The sequence below is a fragment of the Lipophrys pholis genome (assembly GCF_963383615.2).
Source record: "Lipophrys pholis genome assembly, chromosome: 6".
Lineage (NCBI taxonomy): Eukaryota > Metazoa > Chordata > Actinopteri > Blenniiformes > Blenniidae > Lipophrys > Lipophrys pholis.
The window spans coordinates 16,849,398-16,874,056 of record NC_137629.1 but is presented as its reverse complement, the minus strand read 5'-3'; the positions used below and the strand labels follow the sequence as shown (position 1 = coordinate 16,874,056).

At 41.7% G+C, this 24,659-nt stretch overlaps 1 protein-coding gene across 1 annotated transcript in view; it reads right to left on the bottom strand.

Moving 5' to 3' along the window:
- Positions 1-24,659, bottom strand: part of il1rapl2 (interleukin 1 receptor accessory protein-like 2) — a gene marked incomplete at both ends in the record, with an annotated part of 361,181 nt that overhangs the window by 123,117 nt on the left and 213,405 nt on the right. Inside the window, 2 exons of the mRNA XM_080466033.1 lie at positions 5,628-5,781; positions 5,878-6,064. Of these exons, the coding sequence (XP_080322159.1) occupies positions 5,628-5,781; positions 5,878-6,064 (341 nt within the window). The remainder of the gene's footprint in view (positions 1-5,627; positions 5,782-5,877; positions 6,065-24,659) is intronic.

Genomic DNA, 24,659 nt, shown 5'->3' with positions numbered 1-24,659 from the left:
TGTCATCCAGACGTTTCCATTGTTACTGAACTATACGTTTGTTACCCACAGAAAATATTTGTCTGGTTTTCCAAAGAGTGAAAGCAACAAATACTGAAAGTTAAGAACTGCTGCTTTTCACTTGTTTTTGGCAATATGCAGCTTCAGTGCCATACAGCATCATGTGCAGTGTATCCACAGCTACACCCATCATGTCCTTTGGTCGTCCGTATAATAAGGATGCCAACGTGTCAGTAACTCTGCCAAATGCTGGCACTACTTGCGTCAGGCCTGGAGCGCACTCACATACAGTTGTCATGCTCACAGACAGAGCTTCTTCATTACCGGCTCCTGCTTATATAAGGCTGAGCATATTTATATCGCCCAACGTGACAAATCCTCAAGTTGCTCAAAGGAGTTCAGACATCTCAGACATTTGGTTCATTTTCCCCAACGTGCATTTGTGTTTCACTTGGAAATGCTTGTTTTTGGATCATTTAAATACACTTTTCACCAGGAACATTTGGTTTATTTCATAGAAATTGTTTAATTTTACAAGAGTAATATTTGCTATAACCTGTATTTGTTTGTTTACCTAAATATTTGAACCGTGTACGTTTCGAACAACTGGGTTCATGCCATTATTATACTTTAATTCTAGTTTATTTCCTTTTACAATGCAGAGAAGTACAATCAGCCCGGTCCTCTAAAAAATAATCCTATTTTGAAAAAGAAAAACTGCCTCTGCACATAATCCAAAATCTACAGTCAGTTATCAGAAGGATATAAACTAATTACAAGGAAATCTGTCCAGCCGAGTAGTTAAAAATCCTCTGTACCAAGTAATTCCAGACGTTACAAAACCAGATATGCCAGAACTAAACCTAACACAGCTTTACAAATAGACACTTCCCTCAGGTGCGAGTGGCAAACTACAAGCTATAAATGTTTCGAAAAGCAACAAAAAGAAGCTGAGAAGGAGGCCCACTCACAATCTGAGGTCGTCTCCTCAGTCTCATGGTCAGTATGAGTTTGTTTCCACAGCATCTCCTCGACTACAAGGGTATTTTAGCCTGACGGACACTGTGTTGTGGAATACTATTTAGTAGAGATGCACCGATGCTGATTGGGTATCTGGTTCGATACTGCACGGGGTACTCATACTCATCCGTCAGGTCAACAAGAGATGACAAGCGATGTCCGCCGCAGACTGTAAATTATGTTCTGCCAAACTATTAAGAGGAGCCAAAAGATACTAAGATCAGCTCAGTTTAAGATCAGTTTAACTTCGCAGTGGATCCAGGAGGATTTTACCCTCAGCTGTGCTACATGCTAAAGTTTCAGGGCTCGAACACCAGTGATGCTACATGCTGAACATGATTAAAATATGACTGATACACACGCTACACACGGCGCTATGATCACTGTAGAGGCAGTCAAACACCGGAGCTTTAAGGCTGCTGGAGGTCAATCAACACAGAGGTGGTTTGTGGCAACGTATCGCCTTCGTTTGTGTATGCAAAATAAATTGACAAGTAACAAAAGGCCATTACTCATACTTATATTAAACTCAAATTAGAAGAAATTACCCGTGGCAATTACAAAAATAAGCTAAAACGGGAAAAGACTGCGACGCATGTGAACCAAGCAGAAATCTAGTTCTCAGACATTATAGCGCTCACACACTTGCTGTAGGACGTGAGCGTTGACCTGGACCGGCCCGAGAGTTGGCCGGGAGCTTAGCTTGTACACAGGCAGACAGAGCGACCCATAAATATAAACATGGGTGAAAATAGAGGAAGGCAGAGAGAAACTGATAGGAGAAAAAAAAAAAAAGAAAAAAAAAGTAATACGGGTCAGAGAGATATTCTGGCTCCCTAAACAGGACAAGATAAATTGGCCTCACAGTAGTTGGCATGGCGCGCACACACACACACACACACACACACACACACACACACACACACACACACACACACACACACACACACACACACACACACACACACACACACACACACACACACACACACACACACACACACACACAGAAAAAGCCACAAATCTCAGTTCATTCACGCTCGCATCGCCTCACTGGGTTTGTCGATCCCCATATGTTGGTCTGCTTCCTTGCTCATTTCGGTAACTTATCTGATAAGGAAAAGGAGAAAGAACAAGGAACACAACAGCTGGCAAAAACTAAACAGCACACATTTTAAGCTGACGTGAAACTTTGGAGGGGAAAAAAAATGTTTATAAGAACAATTAAACTGTGTGTTTCATTAGATTTCCTCATAGTGATTAATGTGATTCCTATGAGAAAACGGCTGAGCGTCAGAATTATTGAACTTAATCGTTTACCACGGGACAAATCCGGACTGGATTCATCATCTTCAACACATTCTGCATACTTTTTCATTTTCCATTGATGCATGAGATGTTTTCATATTCTGTTTTTTACAATTTAATTTACCGTCATTGTACATGTCTTCCCATATACGACAAATGTGGTTGGAGTCACTGAAAACATAACTTTTTAAAAATGGCTCCCGTCTCTGTGAGAACGCTACTTTTCTGAAACGCTGCTATTGCGCAAGTGCACCACAGCCGTAGTAAATAGTTGTTCTGCACATGCTCAGTCGCCATTGTTGTTATTGTAGATGGACAACAACAATGTTTGGGTCCAGACTGTCATGACTCTCAGTCCATATTCTCCTGGTACTTGGTAGTTTTATAGTTGAGAGTCTCTGTAACAACAATCCAACTTGGTTGTCTGTCCATACGAATGTCCGTGTACTCCCATTCTTAATTTTTTATGGCATATTGTTGTCTGCACTAATATGTGGGTGGTTTTATTACAAAAACAAACTACAGCACCCACTAGTGGCCCTACATACTAACTGCATTATTTTCAGCATTTCTGCCATTTCTGTGTAAATGGACATCGCTGAACCTTTTCTGAAATAAAAATATAAAAATTATGCATTTTCACTTGTAACACTCGTGTAAATGTTGGCAGCTTGTTCCAGTGTTGCAGCAAATGTGAAAGAAGTTTTTTGTGAGTTTTTACCAAATAAAATGTCTATTTATAAATATATCTTTAAAAAGTTGCCTTATACCATTCCATTGTATTTGAGGATCCATTTATGACATTTCATAACTACAATTTACTGTAGACTTTTGAAGTTTTGTAGCTGTTTTGGCTACTGAAGCCATTTCATTTTTTTATTTTTTATTTTTAAACCATGACAATGAATGGAGCAAATTTGACCCCGTTTTCATAGTTTCAGTTTTCAGAAATTGTATCGATAGCACACTGCTTCATGTATTATACGGAAACGATTTTGTGTAACCTCAAGTGCAATTATATGTTAAATAACAGCAAAATTAATCGAAATCATTTCCATGTTGTGTGTGAGTGTGTGGACAATAGGCTAATCAGATCAAATACCACCTATACAGCTACGTGTTGAGCTTTAATCCTACAAGCTGTATATATATATATATATATATATATATATTGGGGAAAATCATATCTGATCATCACTTTTGCAGCATTAATTCGGAGCTAAATCTTTTCCAAAGTGACAGCCCAACATGGAGCCAACAGAAACTCTTTCTTTCCAAAGCACTTCCATAATAACAGCACAGTGAGAAAATGGAGAAGAATGGCTGTGATTTTCCACGCTCGGCTCCTCCACAGGAGATCGGATGAAGGGAAGTCAGGAAGTGTGGTCGTGAATAATCACTCGAAAATAAAGCTGAGTCTACTCATTTCAACTTCATAAGTGGTACATCTAACGCCACGGTACAAAACAGCGGATGAAAAAGGTGCTGACTTCGGTTATGGCGCTCAAAATGTGGGAGAAATGGAGCGCTAAAAGTTTGAAGAACACTCCAAAAGCATAATAGCTGAAGCCGCGGCCACTCGGGCTCTGCACAGCTTATCATAGCAGATAGTTTATGTCAGTCTACAACATCAGCTTGAGTGTTCTCATCCGTGTCGGTAAGCTAAGTCAAGCTGTCCGAACGTGTGAGGCAAAGGAGGGGTAGAGTATCAAATGTGTGTGCAACCGAGACAAAGAAAAGAAGCACAGTGTAGTGTCATTGCTCGGAAACGCCGACCGCAAACGTCACGTCGCACAACAAGCAAGCACAAGACGGCATGCGCACACAATCAAGGACAGCAATCCCCCCCCACCACCCACCCGCCCACCAACAAACACACTCACAACACCAAACAGAATTGCAGCTGGAAGCCCGTTTGAACCCAGAACAGCACAGTGCAGCTGTTCCTGCCGAGTCCGAGTAAAGTCAAAAAGCAGCGGAGCCTGAAACAATCTGTGTTTAATCTGAGAAATAAACCAAACAGACCAAAAACAATTTATACAAAATGATACCGGGAATGTGAATGCACTCAATTGTTTTAGCATGGATCTGTACTGCGCATTCAGGGAAACTTTAAAAGTGATGATGAATGATGTATTGCTGAGTCGAGGCATCTGTCAAAGTAATGGATGCTCCGGAGTCTGGGAGAGATCCGTTGTATATTAAAAGCAGACAGAGCACATACAGTATTCCCACCATGTTTGAAGCCTCACTCACGTTCTCTGATGGCAGTCAGGTTACACAAACCCACTGAGTGGTAATTCATCAAGCCTGTGATTCTTTTAAATCTGCAAGTTAAATATATAGCCAAATGCTGCCAAATGCTAATTGATGGACTCCATCTTACACTTTACCTGGACCGAATCTGCCTCATCACAGACTATTATTTCTTATCTCATCCATCCTACAGAGCCGTGGTATTTTGAGTGGTGAAGCGAGCCTCCTCTGGGGGGCACCAGCGAGCTTCCCACCAACACTTAAACAAAAATGACCACTTGACAGGGGACAATGCCTGTTGAATGTTAGAGATTTTGGGGAACTAAATATCTGTGAGGAAGGGCTAATTTCACCCTCCTTTTACTTTTAACAAAAAATCTCCTGTATCCCGATTGGTCATAGTCCATCCTTCCTTTTCTACGTCACCTGAGGTGTTCCACCAGACTCGCTTTTGGGTTTTTTTCATGGATGCACTCATAACCCCGTCAAACAACAGCAACTGTCAGTGTGTATTTTAATTTCCTCACTTCAGTCAAGTAGGGTTTAAAAACCATACCATTGACATGTTTTCAAAACTTACTTGCCCTGAAAAGACCAAAGCAAAATACATGAAAAAACTATTAATGTTTGTTTTGATTTGGGGTTCAAACAAAATGTGTGATCACAATTTTTCGGAACAATTATCACATTAAAACATCATATTAATTTCAGTGAGACGTTTCCGAGTACAAAGTTATATACTGTCCTCAGTTTATGTCCTGATGTCTTTCCGCTCTTATCCCATCGTATTCCCTCAATCCCCACTTTCGGATCACCTCACTGGATCCACTCATTCCTCATTCATCACATACTCTTGTTACTAGAATCCTGGAATCGGTATACGTGTAACACACACACTGCTATTCATACTACCAAACATATTCTGACTTCTGAAAAACCATGCTTCCAAAATTTGGATTTCACATCATTTCACAGAACGACTTGTGATGTTTGTGTGTTTTCATCAGCATCGTGCAACCATCCAGCCATGCCCACGTCCCTACCTGTGACTTTCAGCTGTGTCGTCCGTCGCACCAGTCTGGATCCATACTGTAATTCACAGGTGTAATTTCCCCCATCGCCCTCCTCTATCTCAGGAATCCAAATATGTGTGGTGTTAACCGTGATGGAGCTTCTCCATTCCACCCGCTCACACTCCTGATAGGAAATCCAGGCAGAGGGGATTCAGTTCCTACGGCGTCACAAGACTTCTCAAAGCTTTTACTTAGTGAGTGTAGGGGTGTTTTGCCGTACCTTATACCAGGTCATCTGTGGTTGTTTATACGGAGCCAAATAGTCTTCTATATCTGGGCAGTTGATCATTTTGCTGTGGGTTATCTCGGCTTTCTCCAAATGGCGGATTTTGCTGCTGAAGCATTTCCCCTCGTCGCTCTCCTCCACCGTCATGGACATGGACACTTTCATGCAGTAAGTCGTGTTCCTGAGGAGAAGAGAAACACAACAGAGGAAGCATGTTATTGTCATGACCTGTGTGAGTTCAGCGGCTCGGGGCTTTTCAGATAAGAAGACAATCAATTCTGGAGGTGATCCCAGATGACACTGGGTGAAGAGGAAGGTATGCTTAGTCAAATTCACTCTTACCGGCCATTCAAAATCAGAGTTTTATAGAAACAAACATGTTCTTTGATCAATGGAAGAACACCTACACACATACAGGGGGAACATGCAGTCCAAACAGAGAGACTCCATTCTGAAAACAAACGGGCTTTTCTGACTGTGACACCAAAGTACAAAGATTCCCAACCAAGGCGTCTCCCTCGGATGGACATTGGATAACATTGTTGTCATGTCAGGGAAAACAATTATCCACTTTCTAGAAAATAGCACAGCCATTGCATGTTTCTTTGAAGGCTTAAACAGATCAGTGGACAGGGGGGTCCGCACACTTTCTGAGAGGGAGAACAGCTGAGAACCATGACAAAGCAATTACACTGTCTTTTTAAAGGACATGAAACCTTTAGATGATCAAAAACCTTGTATACTACACAACAAAATCCACATATGATTGCAGTCTGGTTGGGTTTGCTTCGAGAGGATCTGTTTTTTCCCACTGAGGGCTTAAACATAACAATCAGCAAGAGTCATTCCTCCATTTGTCCAACATCATGATTCTAAAGCCGGGTGGCCCTTCAGCATCTGTTGTGGGTACTGTGTTGAAATGACAGCCCAACGTTTCATTGACATCGTTGATGAAAAGTAGAGACAAATTACACGTTGTGGAATTTCTGAAAAATTAAAACAGAATATCATTTTCTTAAGAAATGTTCCAGGAAAGGAAGATTTGCCAGCTGATTCCTTTTATCGTTGATCACATTTTGTGTCCAGTCAAACCTCATGACAGTTGACAGTTAAACTGTCAACTGTCATAAGCATTTGTCTGATTCACAAAAAGTTTTGGCAAACCCACCAGTCAATAAATTACCTGTCAGCATGATGACTGATCTTCAGTTGGCTAGAGAAGTAGTTAACCTGCTAGAAGTACATAACCTGCTAATTGTGGTCATTTCCATTTAATGAAAACTCAAGTTCAGTTGTAGAACGGCTATAATTACAGCCTTGAGGTAGGTAAATAATTAGAGGTGGGTCTAATAAATGGATTTTGTCAATCTGAGCAGTAAACGGCCGGAGGGCAAATCAACATGTACGGTAAGAAAATCACAATATTACAGACGACATTACCAGAGACCGTGGGAGCCATTTTTCCCCGGCGCTTTAAAAAGGCTTACTCGGCACAAACTGTCACTGCAGGGTGGATCTCCTGGCATTAAAGGGGATTGTCTTTTGCTTTTGAATTTTAAAAGCAGTAAGTCTCAGCTCGAGAGCTGCTAAAAGGCCTAAAATTGTCACTTTTTGATATCAGGTTGGCTGTCACCGCTCTGAGCATGAGCTTGTGTGGGGAATGGGGAGTAACGACACCTTTCTGGCTCTCCTGATATTCACACTGTGATCAATGAATCAAATTCCACAAATGTTTGGGAGACTGCATGATAGCAGCATGTTTTTTGAAATGTTCTTAGAAGATACTATTTGCACCCAATGGAGAAATCCATTTGTTGGTTACTGCCCTGTCTTTATACAAAAAGTGTTTGCCCTTATATTTCTATTGGATCTTTATGTTTGCATCATAATCCAGACATTTTTATGCCTGTATTTAATTTGATTTGAAAACATTTCCATTTGGTTGCTTTATCATCCTGACTTTTTCTTTAAGTGACTCTAACGAAACTGGATGGAAAGAAGTCGAATTTAAATTGTATCTAGAAGTGGATTATGCGGATGGATACTAACCCAGGTTCAGGTGGGGTGCAGGGATAGTGGGGAAGGATGCAGGTCTTGGTTTGGTTTGGAGGCAGAGATTCAAACTCTGGCACAAGGGATTCAAACCGTGGTTCGAATAGAGGGTGACGCAAGCAAAAAAGTAGATTGTCACAAAGTGTTATGTCCACTCTAAACAGTGAAATAATTCATGGAACATGTTAAAGTCTGATTTACAGCTTGTTGCTCTGCATGAAGTGGGTGAGCGAGCCAACAGCTCTCTGAGACAGAACTCTTCAGCACCGGTTGTGGAATCATGACAACACTTTTAATCCTCACACTGCTCAAGACGAATCTGCATCTTCTAATTACATGTGCAAAATCAGAGCTGAGGCAATAACCTGGAACCATGTTCCTGGGTTCTGGTCCCGCAGTACTCTTCACCCCGTGTGTTCTCGATGACTCCCTGCTCGAGCACGCCGGATTCAGACGAACGCCTCATTAGCAGGCTTCTGCAGAGCTTGTTAAAGAGCAGTTTGGAGCTGCTGAGATTGGGCATGGAGGCTACTAAAACACAGAGGCTGGTGATACTTGACAGCGAGGCTCTACGGGCGGTGCTGAGTGAATGGGCGTGGTTATTTGTATTGGCACTGCATTAGTGGTTACGAGCTCGCGGCACAACACGGTCTAGCATGCGGCAGTGGTGCCCTTGAGATAAACTATCTAATAAAATGTAAAAAAAAAAATAGAAAAGAAAAAAAGATCAAGCTTTGAAGTCTGTTACGACGCATATGATGCAACGTCTTTTCAAAATCACTTTAGTTTTGACGGCTTCAGACCTATTCAAGGTGATTGTAATTGTTTGTATGTGAGCATGTGTGTGTGCTCCCAAGTTCACCTCCAAACACAAAACCACACATTGATCTTTCTTTTTTTATTCTCGCTGCACCCCCCCCCCCCCCCACACACACACACACACAACCTCTCATTTATGTGAATGTAAACCACTTATAGCATCAATGCAGTGTGTATTTCTGAGTGTGTATCTTCACAGGGGACACCAGGATTGTTGTCGTTGACCTAACCAAGACCAGTGCGCACCGAAGTGGAGGCCTGGAAAGCTCTTTATCCATCCATCCCCCAGTTTCTCACCTCCTCATCAATCTATCTCCAGCTGGCGTCATCTTGTTTTCTCCTCCAGTGATTCGGTTACCTTCCCCTCTCTGCTCCTGTGGCGCTATCTTTGCTTTGTGTCACACCCTCTCCTGCATTGGGATCATCTAGTCTTGCATGAATCCTTGTAACTATCTGCCCTCCTTCATTTGCCAACAGAAAAATATGTCGCGGAAAAAGAAACCTACTAAAAGTGACACATGGACACGATAGGCTTGTTTGGTTTTCAGCAACAAATGGAAATGTAGAGAACTTCAAGAACTCAGTGTGTCCAATTAAATTGGACTTAAACGTTGGAATTAAAATGATTGTCCAGACACAGACACAGACATTTGTATGGACAGACAACAAAGTTGGATTGTTATTAAAGTGACTATCAACTATAAAACTATGAAGTCCCAGGAGAATCTGAACTGGGAGTCGTGACACTCTGGAGGCAAACATTGCTGCTATTGTCCTTCTACTGAGCATGTGCAGAACAACTACTATTTACTATGGCAGTGCTGAGCATGAGCAGTTGCAGTGTTTCAGAAAAGTTGCATTTTTCACCCATTTCAAAGTCAAAGAGTTCAGAGTGAAAGGGTTTTCAAAAAGCCCCACCTTTGGAGACATTTTTAAGAAGTTGCATTTTCAGTGGCCCCGAGCATCGTCGCGCAAACAGACACCCACAATGCAACTAAAGTTTTCCATTTTTACTTGATAAAAACAGTCTGTTAAATATTAGATTCCTCTTGGAGCTGATAGCAGAGCAAAGTGTAAACAACAGGCATAGCATTTTTAGCTTGATTATTGAACACTGCACATTTCTTTCTGTCTGCCTTAATGTGACAGGACATTTGATAAAATGACAAAAGAAATGTGTTTCACTGCATCGTATTTGCACTCAAGGTGATATTGTGAAATAACAGATTTTTCTACAGCCTGGTTTAGGACTGTGTGATTCAATGGAGGAAGTAAAGCATCGTCACAATGGAAAACTGCAGTTCAGCTCATGGGAAAGAAAATGAGAACATCGAAAACTGAGCATAACTACTGCGCTGGTGTGTGTGTGTGTGTGTGTGTGTGTGTGTGTGTGTGTGTGTGTGTGTGTGTGTGTGTGTGTGTGTGTGTGCGTGTGTGTGTGTGTGCTTTCACTCTGGCAGCAGTGGCATAACTCCTCCTGCCAGCTAAATCTGTTTACAATGAGCTTGCTTTAAATTTCCTTTTTGGCAAGTGAAGGCAGAAACATATGAAAGCTTGGAGGAAAAAAGAATACAGTAAAATGCAGATGTGTGTGTGTGTTTTTTTTTAAATACCTTAAACAATTGTTTCTAAAGTACTTATAATGTAGAACAGGGGTGTCAAACATAAAGCCCGTGGGCCAAAACCGGCCTGCAAGAGGCTCCAATTCAATTCTCTGTAATTCCCTAGACAATCTATTAGATATCTACATTAGATTTCTTTTGTGAAACTTTTCGACATAAAATCAGTTCAAGCTTGCGGGAGACTAGCTAGAAGCTAAATGAAAGTGTTCACTCAGGATTTCTAATTACATTTCCTCGAATGCCAAAGAATTAGTGAAAGCCAATAATACGAGTTTCCGTTTTGTGGAAAGCTCGCACACTTTCCATGTGAAATATCGTCCCAATGAGCTGCCCGGGGTCAGGAATGACATTGTATGGATTAATACTCCACCAAACCGGAGGACGGGATGGGCTACAAGAGCAAGTTACAAGAGGGAGGGATATATTCTCTAAGCGTGCTCTATTTTTGAGCTGAATACCGATATTTATGTAAGGTAACTACAATCAAGACCGATTACAATGACGGAAGAAGGTGGCAAGTGTAAACAGTGTGATATTTACAATTACTTTCAGGGGAGAGTTCTCTGCATTTAGCCCATCCTATTCATAGTAACCTTCGTTTTATTGTGTTACAATTACAATTATATTCATTTAAAATGAGTTTCTTTTCAGCGGTGTCTTTAAAAAGACACCGCTTCATTGTTTTTGTCATGACACCTTTTGGATGTCATTATTTTACAGCATTTCACCCTTCATATTCCAGACTTTTATACAATCTGCATATGCTAGTTGATACGGAATATTTTAACTTCAATATTATTTCTTGACTTCAAGTTCTCTGAGACACTGTGGGTAGGTCAAACTCACCCAACACTGAATGAGGTTGTTCTGGTGGCTATTGGCTGTATAAAGTGGGACGGCTGAAGCAATGGCAGAGATACCAGGCTGGAGTTCTGTTTGGCGCCACAGCCTTTCTCTCAGTCAGCTGACTTGTGTTTGGATCCTTTTAATAACATTTTCATGATGTATCCAGTTCAGTAAACACTTCAATTAGAGGGGCTTCGACTGTATTTTTTAATATATATTGAGCGTATCATTGAGTGAGGGATGTGCCTAATAGAACATGTCGTCATGGAAACGTGACGCTCTCTCAACTGGTGCAGTATTCAGACCAGAGTCTCACTGTCACTCAACCTCTTCATCCCATCCGGGACGTCAGGCCGCAGTAATAATTTTGCCGCCCAACCCCGTCCTGAGCTCTGGCTTGCCCTTCGCCCTGTGATAGATTCATCTCTTCCTGCTCTTTCATCACAGTCCTTCACCGGGTGGTTTTGCCTCTTTTCCTGCTTCCAGTCGGAGTCCATCTCATGGCAATGTGGGTCACCTGTCATTGGGCATCCTTAGGACATGAACAAGCCCTCACAGCCTGTAATTCTTCATTTCAGAAGAAATGTTCTTCTAATGCTTCTCACTCTTCTCGCCATCACTCAGAGCCAGACAAAAGAACAGCTTGAACATTGCCGTAGGAAAGCCTGATCTTGGTTTTGAGGCTGTATTGTTTGGGCTTCCAGATGTTACGGAGTCGACTGAAGACGCCCCGGGCTTTGTTAAAGCCAGCTTTCATGACTTTGTGGGCACCATTGTCACTACTTATAAGGCTTCCGAGTTCTGTGAAATCTTCAACACACTCCAGTTCCAGTTGGGAAGAGAGTGGGACAATTTAAATGTGAAAGTGAACTCTGAAGATCAAATAACTCAGTAACTAATTTTATGTAAATTGATCCCAACAAGACGTCTATTGGGTTTGGATATTCACTAATGTAAAGTACTTGTGTCTCGTGTACCTCGTGGTTCACTTCCACATGCCACCGTGTTGAAAAACGGAACCTGAAAGGAAATCGATGTCCATCCTTCGCTGAGGCTACGACACAAAGCACAATTTTTAAAAGCGGAATAGGATTTCATGTTAAAACACCCTTTTATGTGGTGGCTTTGATGATTTTGTCCTCAGACGTCCATGCCAGCGATGCATACTGAACTGAGATGAACCGCACAGGGGAGATTTTCCACGGACTCTCGCGCTCACTCTCTCTCCACATTTCCCTGACTTCTCTATCGGGCTTTGTCACAGCCTCTCGCTCTCGCCCCTGCCTGCGCAAACCACAACCCGGAAGCCAAACGCTACATGGTAAATGCAGCATCCACGTAAAGAAGAACATTATGCGGATCTTGCCATAAATACGCTGATTCAATTAGACAGTGATTCAAACGCTGTGTCAAAAGCATTTAGTGCACGCTGCGCACCTCTTACCAATGCAAATCCTCTGTGTGTGTGTGTGTGTGTGTGTGTGTGTGTGTTCATATCTGTTCCTGTGTGGAATACATTTTAAATGCCCCTGGAGTTAAAGACACTCGAGCATTTATCTCACAGCCTGTTACTTTGATAGCGCAAAGGTCTCCCAACCTAAACTAAAATGAAGTTATCTTGATGCTGGAAATTAGATATTCAGTGGAGTTGTTTTTCTTATGCTACTTACCTGCAGGGCAATACGAGTAATATCCTCCTCTGAATACAATGTGGAGGAGGGAAGAACATCCAGAAGAGCCAACAAATTTCAAGCTCACCTGATTACACCTCTCCCACATCTCATTGACTACGCGTTTGTCAGAGACGTGGAAGAAAGCTACTACAGCAAAGTAAAAAAAATACAGAGGTAGCCATACGGCATTAAAGCGGAGCGATTCATCTCAAACACCTGCTTCCGTCGCTCCACCGACAGTTTGGGCTTCTTTCCTCTCAAAAAAAAAACTTCATTCAACTTCTTTGGAAATCAAACATCTTTTCATTTGATTCTCCGGTTTTGTAAACAGCAGATGTAGTTTCTGCTTTGCAGGCTGATTTTTCTTCTTGAGATCTGTCATGAGATAATCCAGATTAGACAGTGTAATTTCTCACAGCGGAGTAGCAGTGATCCTGGAGAGTTAAACAGCAAACTTCAGGTTCTCCCAATGACTTCCAACTAAAAAAAGTTTGAGCGTTTGGTATAGTTTGTTGAAGCGGTGTTTCGTGACCTTCCGGTTAATGTGAGGCTCCATGTTGTTTGTCAGGCTCCCATACACTGCATCATTTAGATCTGACAAACATCTGTGATTCAACATTCACAGTTATGTGAGGTTATTTCATCTTTGAGACAGGTTTTTAATAGTACAGTGTCAAACATAAGGCCTGTGGGCAAAAGAGGGCTCCAATCCGGCCAAACCATCTAGAAATTTGTAAAGATTTCAAAGAAAATATATATTTTTCGGACATTTCACTGTATGTCACACCAGAAGCTTTCGGTAAGATTGGCTTTATGTTGAAATTGTCATCATTTTCTGTTGTAATTATTCAGCTTTGTGTTATTGTGGCACTATTTCACCGGTCCATGACACACAAAATGGTGTTGTATGTATGTGGCCTATGAAGTAAAATATGGTTGACAGCCCTGGTATCGTGGTTCAAATACAAAACGAACGTCCTTTGATAAATAGGCAGCCAAGCCGAGGCGTGAGCGGTCCCCTGTTGATCCTCTTCCAGTCCCTCGGGTGTGCTCCTTGTGGCTTGTTGGGTATGTGAGCAGCGGTGCCTTCGGGGCTTCTATAGTCCAGGTGGGGGGCCCTTGGGGCTTTCTAGACCCATTTGGACAGGTAATTACTCTGGATCGTCGTGACACTTCCCCACAAGTATCACCTAATGTGGTTGTTCTCATTGTGTGGTCGCCCTTGGAAAGCCAGAGAGCATCAGGGGAGAGTCAAACAGGAGAAATCCAAAGGTCAGAGGAATGCCTTTTCTCAGGAGAATTCTGAACCAAATAACAAAATTAAAGGGTAGAACTACGATGAAGTCAAGTATGAACCCATTTACATGACAACATTTCAAGTGAAAATGAACTGTTTTTGTATTTTCATTTCAGAAAGGTTTTACTTTTACACGGCAAAGTTGTGAAAACAATGTTCATTGACATGGAAATGCTGAAAATGATGTCGTCAGCATGCCGTTGTATAATGGAATAATAGATACTTTGTTCTCTATAGATCTAAATAAACCTCTAGTAGCTGTCATAAATGGATAATAAAGATTTTGAGGAATAGATATACCAGACTCTAGTTGTTTTGCCGATAATAACATTCTAACTACCTCCAGATCTGACCTAACATAAAGTGATTATTTTCACTCTCTTAACAATGAACCAAACTGGGACAGCCAAGCATGCAGCAGGCAGTCTAAATACTTTGAAAATCCCACAAGTAACACGTTGTGGGTTTTACGAATGCTTGCGTTTTGTGTGTTTGTCACCTTGGAGCAAGTATCTCTTAAAATATCCTCCGGTTGCCTACGAGTTTCACTGTAATGCCAAGAATTCAGGAAGCTGCTCCAGCCAGCCAAGGTGTTTCATCCAGCCTCCGGTCTTTATAGTGAGATAATGGAGAACTCATTCTGTATTTAAATGTGTTGATTCATATCCTACGCTCAGAAAAAAAAAAAAGTATGCTACTATAAAATTGGACAAAAAAATTTTCATTTTTGTGAATATATTGAGAAGATTTTACATAAAAAAAAAATGAATACCAAAGTCCCAGTCAAGATAAATGCTGTTAATGGAACGTCTCAGCCCTGAAGACAGCAAGCTAATGTGAATATCTGTCAAGAGGAAGGAGGAGAGTGTTTGCGTGGCACAGGACTTTATTAACAAGACGAGAAAATAGCTGCGGGAAACAGGGAAATGAGAAAAGATGTGGAAATACTGAATCGCAGAGGCAATATTGTGCTACAGACGAGATTGTTTGGCAATGGTATTTATGGTTCATCTTGATCTCATTAGAGGCGTGTTTGCATTTCACAGCCTGGGGGGGGGTCATCTCATCCTGGTGAGACGTGCACACTTTGAAGGCCAAGAACAACACGTTTACAGCGTTTATCGAGATCACTTATGGGGACACGCGACCACCTTATTGGCAGCTCTTATCAAGGCTTTTACTGTTCCTGTGCTCCCCTGAGTTGACAGGGAATATCGTCAGATTTACTGATAACAAGATTATTTCATCTTCATTACTGGAGCATTACTGGAAGGGTTTGGGAACTGAAGGGTGAGTTCACTTTCTCAGAAGAATCACTGATTGCTTTCCTAAATATTACAGTACAATTTGGACTGTACAGCAGTGGATTCTGCATAAAAGTCAGGTTGGTCATATTTCCTTGGAGCACTGAGACGACTGTATATATTTAACATGGACAGGAGAAGAACTGTCTTAATTATGTGTAATGTTCACAATCTGTTCTCCTTGGAGCCCCACTAGATTACCTTAGAACGCTGTGGACCCAACACGACCACTCTCACAAACACACAGTACACAACCAGGAGCATTCAAAACAAAAGCAATGGGTAGTTTTCCAGGTTTGCTCTAGATTGTATAAAGAGCTTCTTCAAGAGTTTTCTTCAACTATAAAACTATCAAGTCCCACGAGAATATAGGCTGGGAGTCATGAGACGCTGGAGGCCCCATTACTGTTATTGTTCTCTCATGTACAGATGAACTGTGGATGTGGTGCAAGTGCACAGAGGCAGCATCTCAGAAAAGTTTCCTCCATCTACACTGAGGTGGAGCATTTTCAAAAAGTAGCATTTTCCCCCATCTACACAGAGACGGAGCCTTTTTGAAAGGTTCCACCTTGAAAACAATTTTCATAACGTTGCGTTTCCGCCAGTTTCCATGGAGACAGAGTTAGAGTGTTTTCAAAGAGTTCTTCTTCGGGTACCGTTTTTCAAAAAGTTGCGTTTTCAGGGGCTCCGAGCACCGTTTTCGTCTAAATGGACACCAAAACCGCAACAAAAGTTTTCTGTTTCCACTGGATAACGTTGTGTAAACAGAGTTTATAATAGCCTCAGTTTGCAATTTCTCTTTTCAGTTTGTGTCCTCTGCACACCGCCTTGTACCAGTCCTGTTTTGGCCTTACAAACACATTTGGCCTGACTTGACAGTTCATTACCAGCAAAAAGCTGCTTCCTGTCCCCTTGGTGATGAATGAGGTGAAAAAAGAGATTTACCAGGTGAGGGAAAAGATTTGTAGTTTCCTTTCTGCCTCTAATGCGAGCAGCTGACACTCATAACCCTTTTTGTGAACAGCAAGTTTGGACGTTGCACTCAAGCCTTGTGTGTGTGTGTCTGTGGCTTGTTATTACATAACATGGCAAAATGAGGGTACAGTTGGTCGCATAGATTTGCATTTGAAGACGGGTATGAATAAAACATGGCTTTTCGCTTTTCACCAGAGTGTGGATGTGCGTGTTCGCCACTCACCGTGTGTATCTATTGAGACAAATGAGGGAGGCGCTGTCACGCAGAAAGAGATACCAGGTGTGAGTGGAAATCGCTTTCAACCAGAAACTCACCTGACAAATCAAAAGAAAGGGCTCGCAAAGCAAAACCGCCTCCAATGACTTGACAAGGCGCTAAATGGAAATTACAGCCTAGAGATTCGGAATGATGTACTAAATTCTTGGTTAACAGACTTTCTTTCCCATCTGCTAATTGGATTACTTTTCTGCATAAATCTGCATCGTTATGATGAAAGTTGATGTTCATGGTTGAAAGTAGTGCTCCGTGTTTCCAGGCCGCCATGATTTCTGTCGTCACAACACTTGGATTTTAATTGGATGAGACCGCTGTGCATCTGTTGGAGTGTTCACAAATACTTCCAAAGAGCCCTTAAGGAGGTAAAGCATCCCTCCTTCAATTCTACCAGCTCTGTCCTCGGGCTGACCGTTAATATTCGGCGATTGTGCACCTTGCGAGCTTGTAGATTTCGACTCGAAGTCAAACACACACAACAACTTCCAATTACATTCCGTGCAAAATGAGCCAGAAATGAATCTCCAAATCATCTCGTAATCCCCCTCCCCCCCACACACACATCAATACATCCAGCTCCCCTACCCCCCCACACTCCCTGCAATTACCCTCCTATGATCAGGGCAGGCTGCTGGAGGATGCTTTGAATTATAGAGCTAATAGAGGGGGATGTATCCTGGCCAGCAGGCAGCATGTTTATACCTGGATGGAGCTGCAGATTAATTTGACTATCAATCTAACTAACAGGCAGTGGGAAGGAGCGACAGAGAGAGAGAGAGAGAGAGAGAGAGAGAGAGAGAGAGAGAGAGAGAGAGAGAGAGAGAGAGGGGAGGAGTGGACACCTGCATGTGCTGAGGCATTTTGACACACATGCAGACATTTCAGCACACACTTCCAACACATGGGCTTCTAATGTCTTAAGGTGCTGACTGAATAAATTCTGCTCACGTGGTGCTCCACCTTCTCTGAAACAGCCATCAAACAAATACCACTAAATTATTGACAAATGTAATGACTTACCAAACTTACTTAGTATTGAGATAGAGAAAGTGACAGGGGTCACGAGTCTTGTTCAGGGACCAGGGATCAGGGATCAAACCTGGGTACTCTGTGAAGTGAATGTGTTATGCACTTGACCGGTGACTCCAAAAGCCCCACTCCAAACAGCCAAAACATTGATGTGAAAGCACAAACTACGGATCTACCCGCTCTCACCTGTTAAAATTAAACATGACATGACGTCTGAAATAAAACTTTGAATTGTGGCCATGAGATACTAATTTGAGGCAACAAAATATTATTTTTGTTCTCTGCGCACATGTGTGTGTGTGTGCTTTCACCCCCCCCCCCCCCCCCCCCCCCCCCCCCCCCAAAAAAAAGGCAACAGCGCCAACTTGTGGCCTGGCATGCTAACTCCATAGTTTTAAGTTTTGTTTTGTTGTTTTTGTGTAAATGGGCTTCATTTTCAATGTGAAGGTTGCCGTGTAAACGCAAAACTTTTCTCAACACACACACACACACACACACACACACACACACACACACACACACACACACACACACACACACACAGGGAGGAAAACCCCCGCCCTGACGCCGTGTGTCAGCTCACTGATTCGTAAAAGATTGTTCAACGCTATAACTACCACGTTCTGAATTTGTTCCCAGGATCCAGCACCCCCGGTTCAGACTTCAGAGTGTTGTGAAGGTGCAGTTCATGCTCTGGTTGAATGTTGGCGAGTTACAGGAAAGGACGGATCTGTGCACGAGCGTCTGTTCCACCTGACTGAGCACATTCCTCCATGTGTGAGGGCGGCGGCCCCTTCCCAGTGAGGCTCTAATCGATACATGTCGGCGGTGTTACATCTGCACTGATGAACGGACAATCCAGATTTGAATGCACATAAATACTCATACTGACAAATGCACAGCACAGATTCACCGAGTAAAATGCGGCTTTAACCACATGTCCACTGCCAACTGAATTACGGAAGGAAGAAGACGTGGGGACGTTTAAGTCAGACAGCAAAGCAACCCCGTCACCTTCAGGCTGCTATACCCTCACAGTCCATTTGCTTGACGCAGCACCAACAAACACGGTTACAATTAATTATATTTCCAAAAAAGTAATTGCCTCAAACTGAATCTTGAGCCCCGGGGCCTTGGAATTTAATCCTACTTTGCACATTTGTGGCCTATGGACATTAACAACAAGGCTGGATTACTGATTCCACATATAGCAACTTTACTAATAAGGTGCAGGCACCCATGTAGTCCACCTTCTGCTTAGTTAACTTTCATTGCCGGGCACCTCAATCAACCCATATTCAAACTCTTACGTTACTCATACTTTTGTTTCATACCGAGAAGCTTTTCCTTTGGTCCTCAATCACAATGTATTTTTCCAATTACAGATATTAGACCGAGGGCTGCACTGATTCCACTTTTTTTTAAAGATGAGCACAAGTACAAGGACTAACCTTTTGCTTCTTCCAGAAACCGGGTGCCATATAGTGTCATTAAGCCTCATGTATACTCAGTACGCAAACAATACGCGAGTGCTCTGCGTTGCCATGGGCAACCTCTACACAGCCTCTACGTCAATGTTACGTACTCCTACAACAGCTTTACAGTCTACAGTACATGCACTGTTCTATGTGTACTCTAGACTGGTGTGTGAGCCCCAAAAGTCTTTAGCATGTGGCATGTCATGGCTCAGAACAAAATCCTCCTGGACCCACCCAGCAGTTTAGCTAATGAGAAACATTGGGCTAACTCCGCTGATCCAAATGTCACTGGTGATCAAGTTGCTGGTGTTGCAGGAACGAATTCTCAATAAGCCCAGGAAGGGAGACTCAATGGTTCCTTTATAACCTCCTTTATCCTAGAAAACACTGATGCATCCTATACCAAAGGAGACAAGATAATGCTGCCCCACAATTCTATGCGGCGACAAATTTAAACGGACCCTCTCATCCGAGGGTTCAGGGAAACTCACGATGACTGAAAAGGGAGAAGATCATGTTAAGTTACCAATGCAATGATATGCCCAGAACAACATTAAACAATCTACAACCCATATCTGAACTATGAATGTTATGCAGATGTTGTAAAACGAACAAGGTAAAGTAAAGTTTTTGTGCGGCTTATTCTAATTTTGCATTGGTTATTCATTCACCTGACAGCTGTTTCACTTTAGTTCCCCGTAGCCTGGCGGCCTCTTTTCCTTTGTTTTCAATTCAAACCTTGTAGTATTTGAGATTATATCAGTTGTTAGAGCCACAGGGGAAAGTGTTATAAATGCACTTTTTCTAGTCCATTTTCGGAAATTGTAGTTTTTTCACCAGGGCAGACGTCACTAACCTGCGTCGCCGTCTGACTATTATTACATCACCTAGTAGAAGTTCGGCCTGCTTGTCAAAATACCGTGATCGCCTTTCCCTGACTCCTTTAGGAAGCCTCCTAACACCTTTCCTTAACACCGTGACATCATCCACGGGGCTAAGGAAAAGTGGCTAGTAAAGGAGAAAGGAGGGACTATTCGGAAACACCCTGTCTCTGGCTTCAGGCTCCTTGACGTCCCCTCCTCATGTCTGATTGCTGTTCCCTGCTCTGATGTGTTTCACCTGTGCCTGGATGATTGTCTGCACCTGGTGACGCGGGTCTACAGTAGAAGCAGGGGTCAAGTGTTTCTTCTTCTTGTTTGGTATACGTTTCTGGGCTCCCATGTTTGGACCACTTTCTCTTGGTGATTCTACTCTGATCTTGCCTATTTAGTTTTTTTTGGTCATTTTGATTTTGGGTTCTTCTTGTTGGGAATAAAAAGGAGCTTGTTTTACACCTACAGCAGTGTCTGGCATCTTGAGTCCCCCATTGAGCCAAACACAACAAAACTGAAACATTTCAGGCCTTGTTTGTTGTATTAATTCATCATAATTAATGACATTCACAAACATACCATCTCGGAATTACATAAGATCAGATGTTCTTTGCGCATTGAATAAAATGTTTTAGTCCACAATTGAGAATTTAAAGAAAACATAATTATTATTTTTTTAGATGCACCTGTCTTTGTACCTGTAACTTAACTGTACTACATGAAAGGTTAATGTTGTATAACGCCTGTAGAGCATCAAAAGACCCATTGATTGGAACAAAATGTGCATTTGATACCTGTTGAAAAAAAAGAAAAAAGAAAAGACGATTCAATTACCTCCTAAAAAGTATTCTGCTCTTTTAGACTCATTAAAAATTCCCCAAGTCTATTAATATGCAAATGTATTTCATTTCTAAAGTTTAACTGCCGGACACAAGGAGTTTAATACTTCAATATAGACTTTTTGAGCATCTGTAACAAGGCGTTTTAAGAATCCTCATACGATCATCTTCAAAGCTATTTGTGATTTCATCAATCAAACTACAACAGGCACTCAGTAGAGCGCATAGCTTTGCCACCGCCACAATTGTCACCATGGAAACCAATGAATCACAAGGTTATTTGATCCACCACATCACTCCTTCCATCATTTGTCATGGCGGTTTGAATTGATTCATGCTATCACTGTTTGACACAGGTGTACACACGTTTTACAATTTCTATGTGACCCCCATGACATTTGACCAACAAGCGCTAACCAGGGTCATGACATCACTGCACCATGTGGCACGTGAGAGGATAGGGAGTTAAAACTGGGCATTTTGGCGATGGGTTGGCATCAATCGGACCAAAACTGACCGCATTATGACGAAAATACTTATTTTTACCTTTTCGTGACCCAGACCTTGACCTTTGACCCAACTGCTCTCAATATTTAATGTGACCATCCTTGGATAAACACAAATCATCCATGAAAATGTCATGCTATTCGGGTGAAGACGTTTTGCGAAAGCCACGTCCGTGGCAACAGACGCTGGAGTGTCTTGAAAGACCCTGACACACTGTGGGAGAATGGTGGCCATATCTTTGGTCATGGCTCTAAATAGGTGGTCGTACGTTGCACTGTGAGACCAGTTCAAGAATGATCATTGTCATAGTCTTGCGACCAAAGACAGCCTGCAATCAATACCAGACAGTGTCTGAGATTTGGGGCGACCGTAGCTGCTGCTGCGACCTGCAACCTGTTTGCTACGTTTACATTTATTGTGTTTTGTTGGACAATGAAAGCCCAGAGCAGTAAATTGCTAGTAGACATTAAGAAGGACTCACTTCAAGCTGCTTTGACAAAATTGGCCTCACAAGTTCACGTCTCTTTTCGAGCCACGACTGCATCCATCTTCTCATCCTGCTCCTTTTTTTCATAATTTCTCTCCAAACACATAAATACCACGATGGTGAGGGATCATGTTTCTGTTTATGATGTGTTATTGTTGCGCAATAAGGTTTTCTTGCACAATCACCTGTTCTTGCACAATCACATTGACTCACATTGTCGTAGTCTGCGATTCAGCTTGTGTTTTCATCGTCTAATCTGCACACAGCAAACTTCATGTCGTGGCCTAGGTTTATTTAGATTCATGGAGTACTTCATATAGTAAGACTCCCAAGACTTTCAAAGGGCAAAACACAACAAAGGTTTTCTGTTTTCACTGCTCCTACTTGTCCTGTAATGGGGCCTTACTTGGCCAGTGTGTCTCATTTCAGTGTGTGTGTGAGAGTGTGTCTCCTATCCACAAGGATTGCATGCTTGATTTTTGGTTGTCTGCATCAATGGTCATCTTTTTCTGGTAATGAGTTGATGAACGTGTCAATGTGTTTCATACAACTGTATTCAGTCAGGGTATCTTGTTAATGCAACCAACCCCAGCTGACTATGGGCAACTCTTTTGACAGGTGGTCAAAATCAAACCTCTGCTTGTCTTTGACGAGACAAAGTCAGTCATTTTTATTCATACAAGTTGTGTTTATTCAAGGTAAACTGGAGATTCTGACCTCAACACATTGCCCTATTGATTCTTTGGCCGTATTTATCTGATTAGCGTGCGGTGGTAGCACCCCAAGAGATGCTGCATTATGCCTGCAAAAGCAAAGAAGGGGAGGACTGTAAATGAGTTTAACCTCAAATGTGCAAAAATATTTCATGGGGAAGAAAATGCATTCAACACATTTCCCTGGAGTCGAGGACGGACGTAATGAGTCTGGCTAACTGAGTGCAAACACAACTTCCCAAGGCATCTTTATTCTGAGCAATGTCAGATGTGGACACATAATAATATAACTTGATAAAAATGGTCAAAATATGAATAGAAAAAGAAACCTTTCTTGGGTCAACAAGCTGTCCCATTACCTTACCTGACACTTTTAAATATAACTGTATCTGGTCTTTATTTCGTCCCACGGATTTAATGCCATTTGTCTCGTGAGCCATTCATCATCTTCTTTTTTTTACAAAAAATTAGGGTCTGGAACTGACTTCAGTGGACAATAAAAGAATTCAGGAAACAACACCCTTGACCACCAGTCCATCACAGGACAAACACAGAAGGACAGCTAATCCTACACTCTGACAATCACACTTCAAGTCAAGTCTGGTCCTGTAATAGGTAAAGTCAAATCCAGGTCAACTCACCTTATTTTCATGTACTGTTTTACCATACAGCTATATATCTGAAAATCTATCCAATTACTCTGCGAAGTTGTAAAACCATATTTATGTCATGATCTATTTTTAAGCAATATAAGTATTGTTTTTACCTTGTGACAGAGTCCAACTCAAATAGTATTAAATCAACTTTAAACCCTCATTTACATCAGTTACTCAGTTTTAACCAAATTCTTAAGCACTTCATCATCGCAACATTTACTCTTTCAACACATGATTCGATTTTCATTGTGAAAATGAATGTGTAGCTTAAAGGCCTCTGAGTCTCAGTCAATGCAATGTTCACTTGACATTATAAGTACAATTACACTGGAGTAGTACGTATTCCTCCATCAAACCTGGGCAGTTATTAGCATTTAATATCAAGACTTTAGTCTGAAGGTATCATTGGTGAAAAACGTTTGAGCAGCAGTAACAGTGGAACTTGAAGTTGTGTAAAGTGATTTGTATGTGTACCAGTCAATTTGAGGTCACATACTCGATGAGTTCTGTACTTTTCTTCACATTTACACGTTCAAAAATTCTTAATTAATTTACGGGGCACACAAATCCTCACTAAACACATTTTAGTTGAGAGACCACATGAAGCCTGAACTGTTAAAATAGTGTTGTTATAATGTTTAAACCTACATTTTCAAGTTTTCCTTTGTTGTAGCACGGAGTATACGTGATGAAAATGTGTATAATTTCACAAAAGCAAAAAATTACTAAGAAAATTACTACAACCTCAACATAAAATTTTAATGAAAACATTCTGGTGCAAAACACAGCGACGTGTCCAAAAAACTTCAAATTTTTGTATCAGAAAAACATTTTTGATAAATTACATTTTCTATCTTTTGAAGTGGATAATTATTTAATGAATTCTATGAAGGTCATTAATGTGGAGTGATTAAGCCTAAATGCATACTGACTATTAGTTTAAGGGCAACTAAGGGATTCTTTTTTAAAAAAAAACTCCTGAATGAAATTGTTGGTACTTACAATCACTTTGTAGAACTCTAGTCAGGTGTTGTCAGGTCAGGCTCAAGCTTACAGCAGGTCCAGATGAGATCCGGATGTTATGAAGTCTACCTTTGTTACCATGGTTTTCTAAACCTCTTGTTTGCAATTAACAGCTGAACAAACATCTGTGAGGTGTGGCGAGGCGAGGAAACAGAACGCATGCTATTTGGTAATGTTCTTGCGGTGGTCAACGGTGTTATATAACAGATACCTACTTTCTGAGACTGTGTACTCACCTAAAATGTGCTCCTTCTCTATTTCCATCCCCTGGCTTCTCTCTTTCTGCCTTTAAAAGCTTCCCATCATGTAT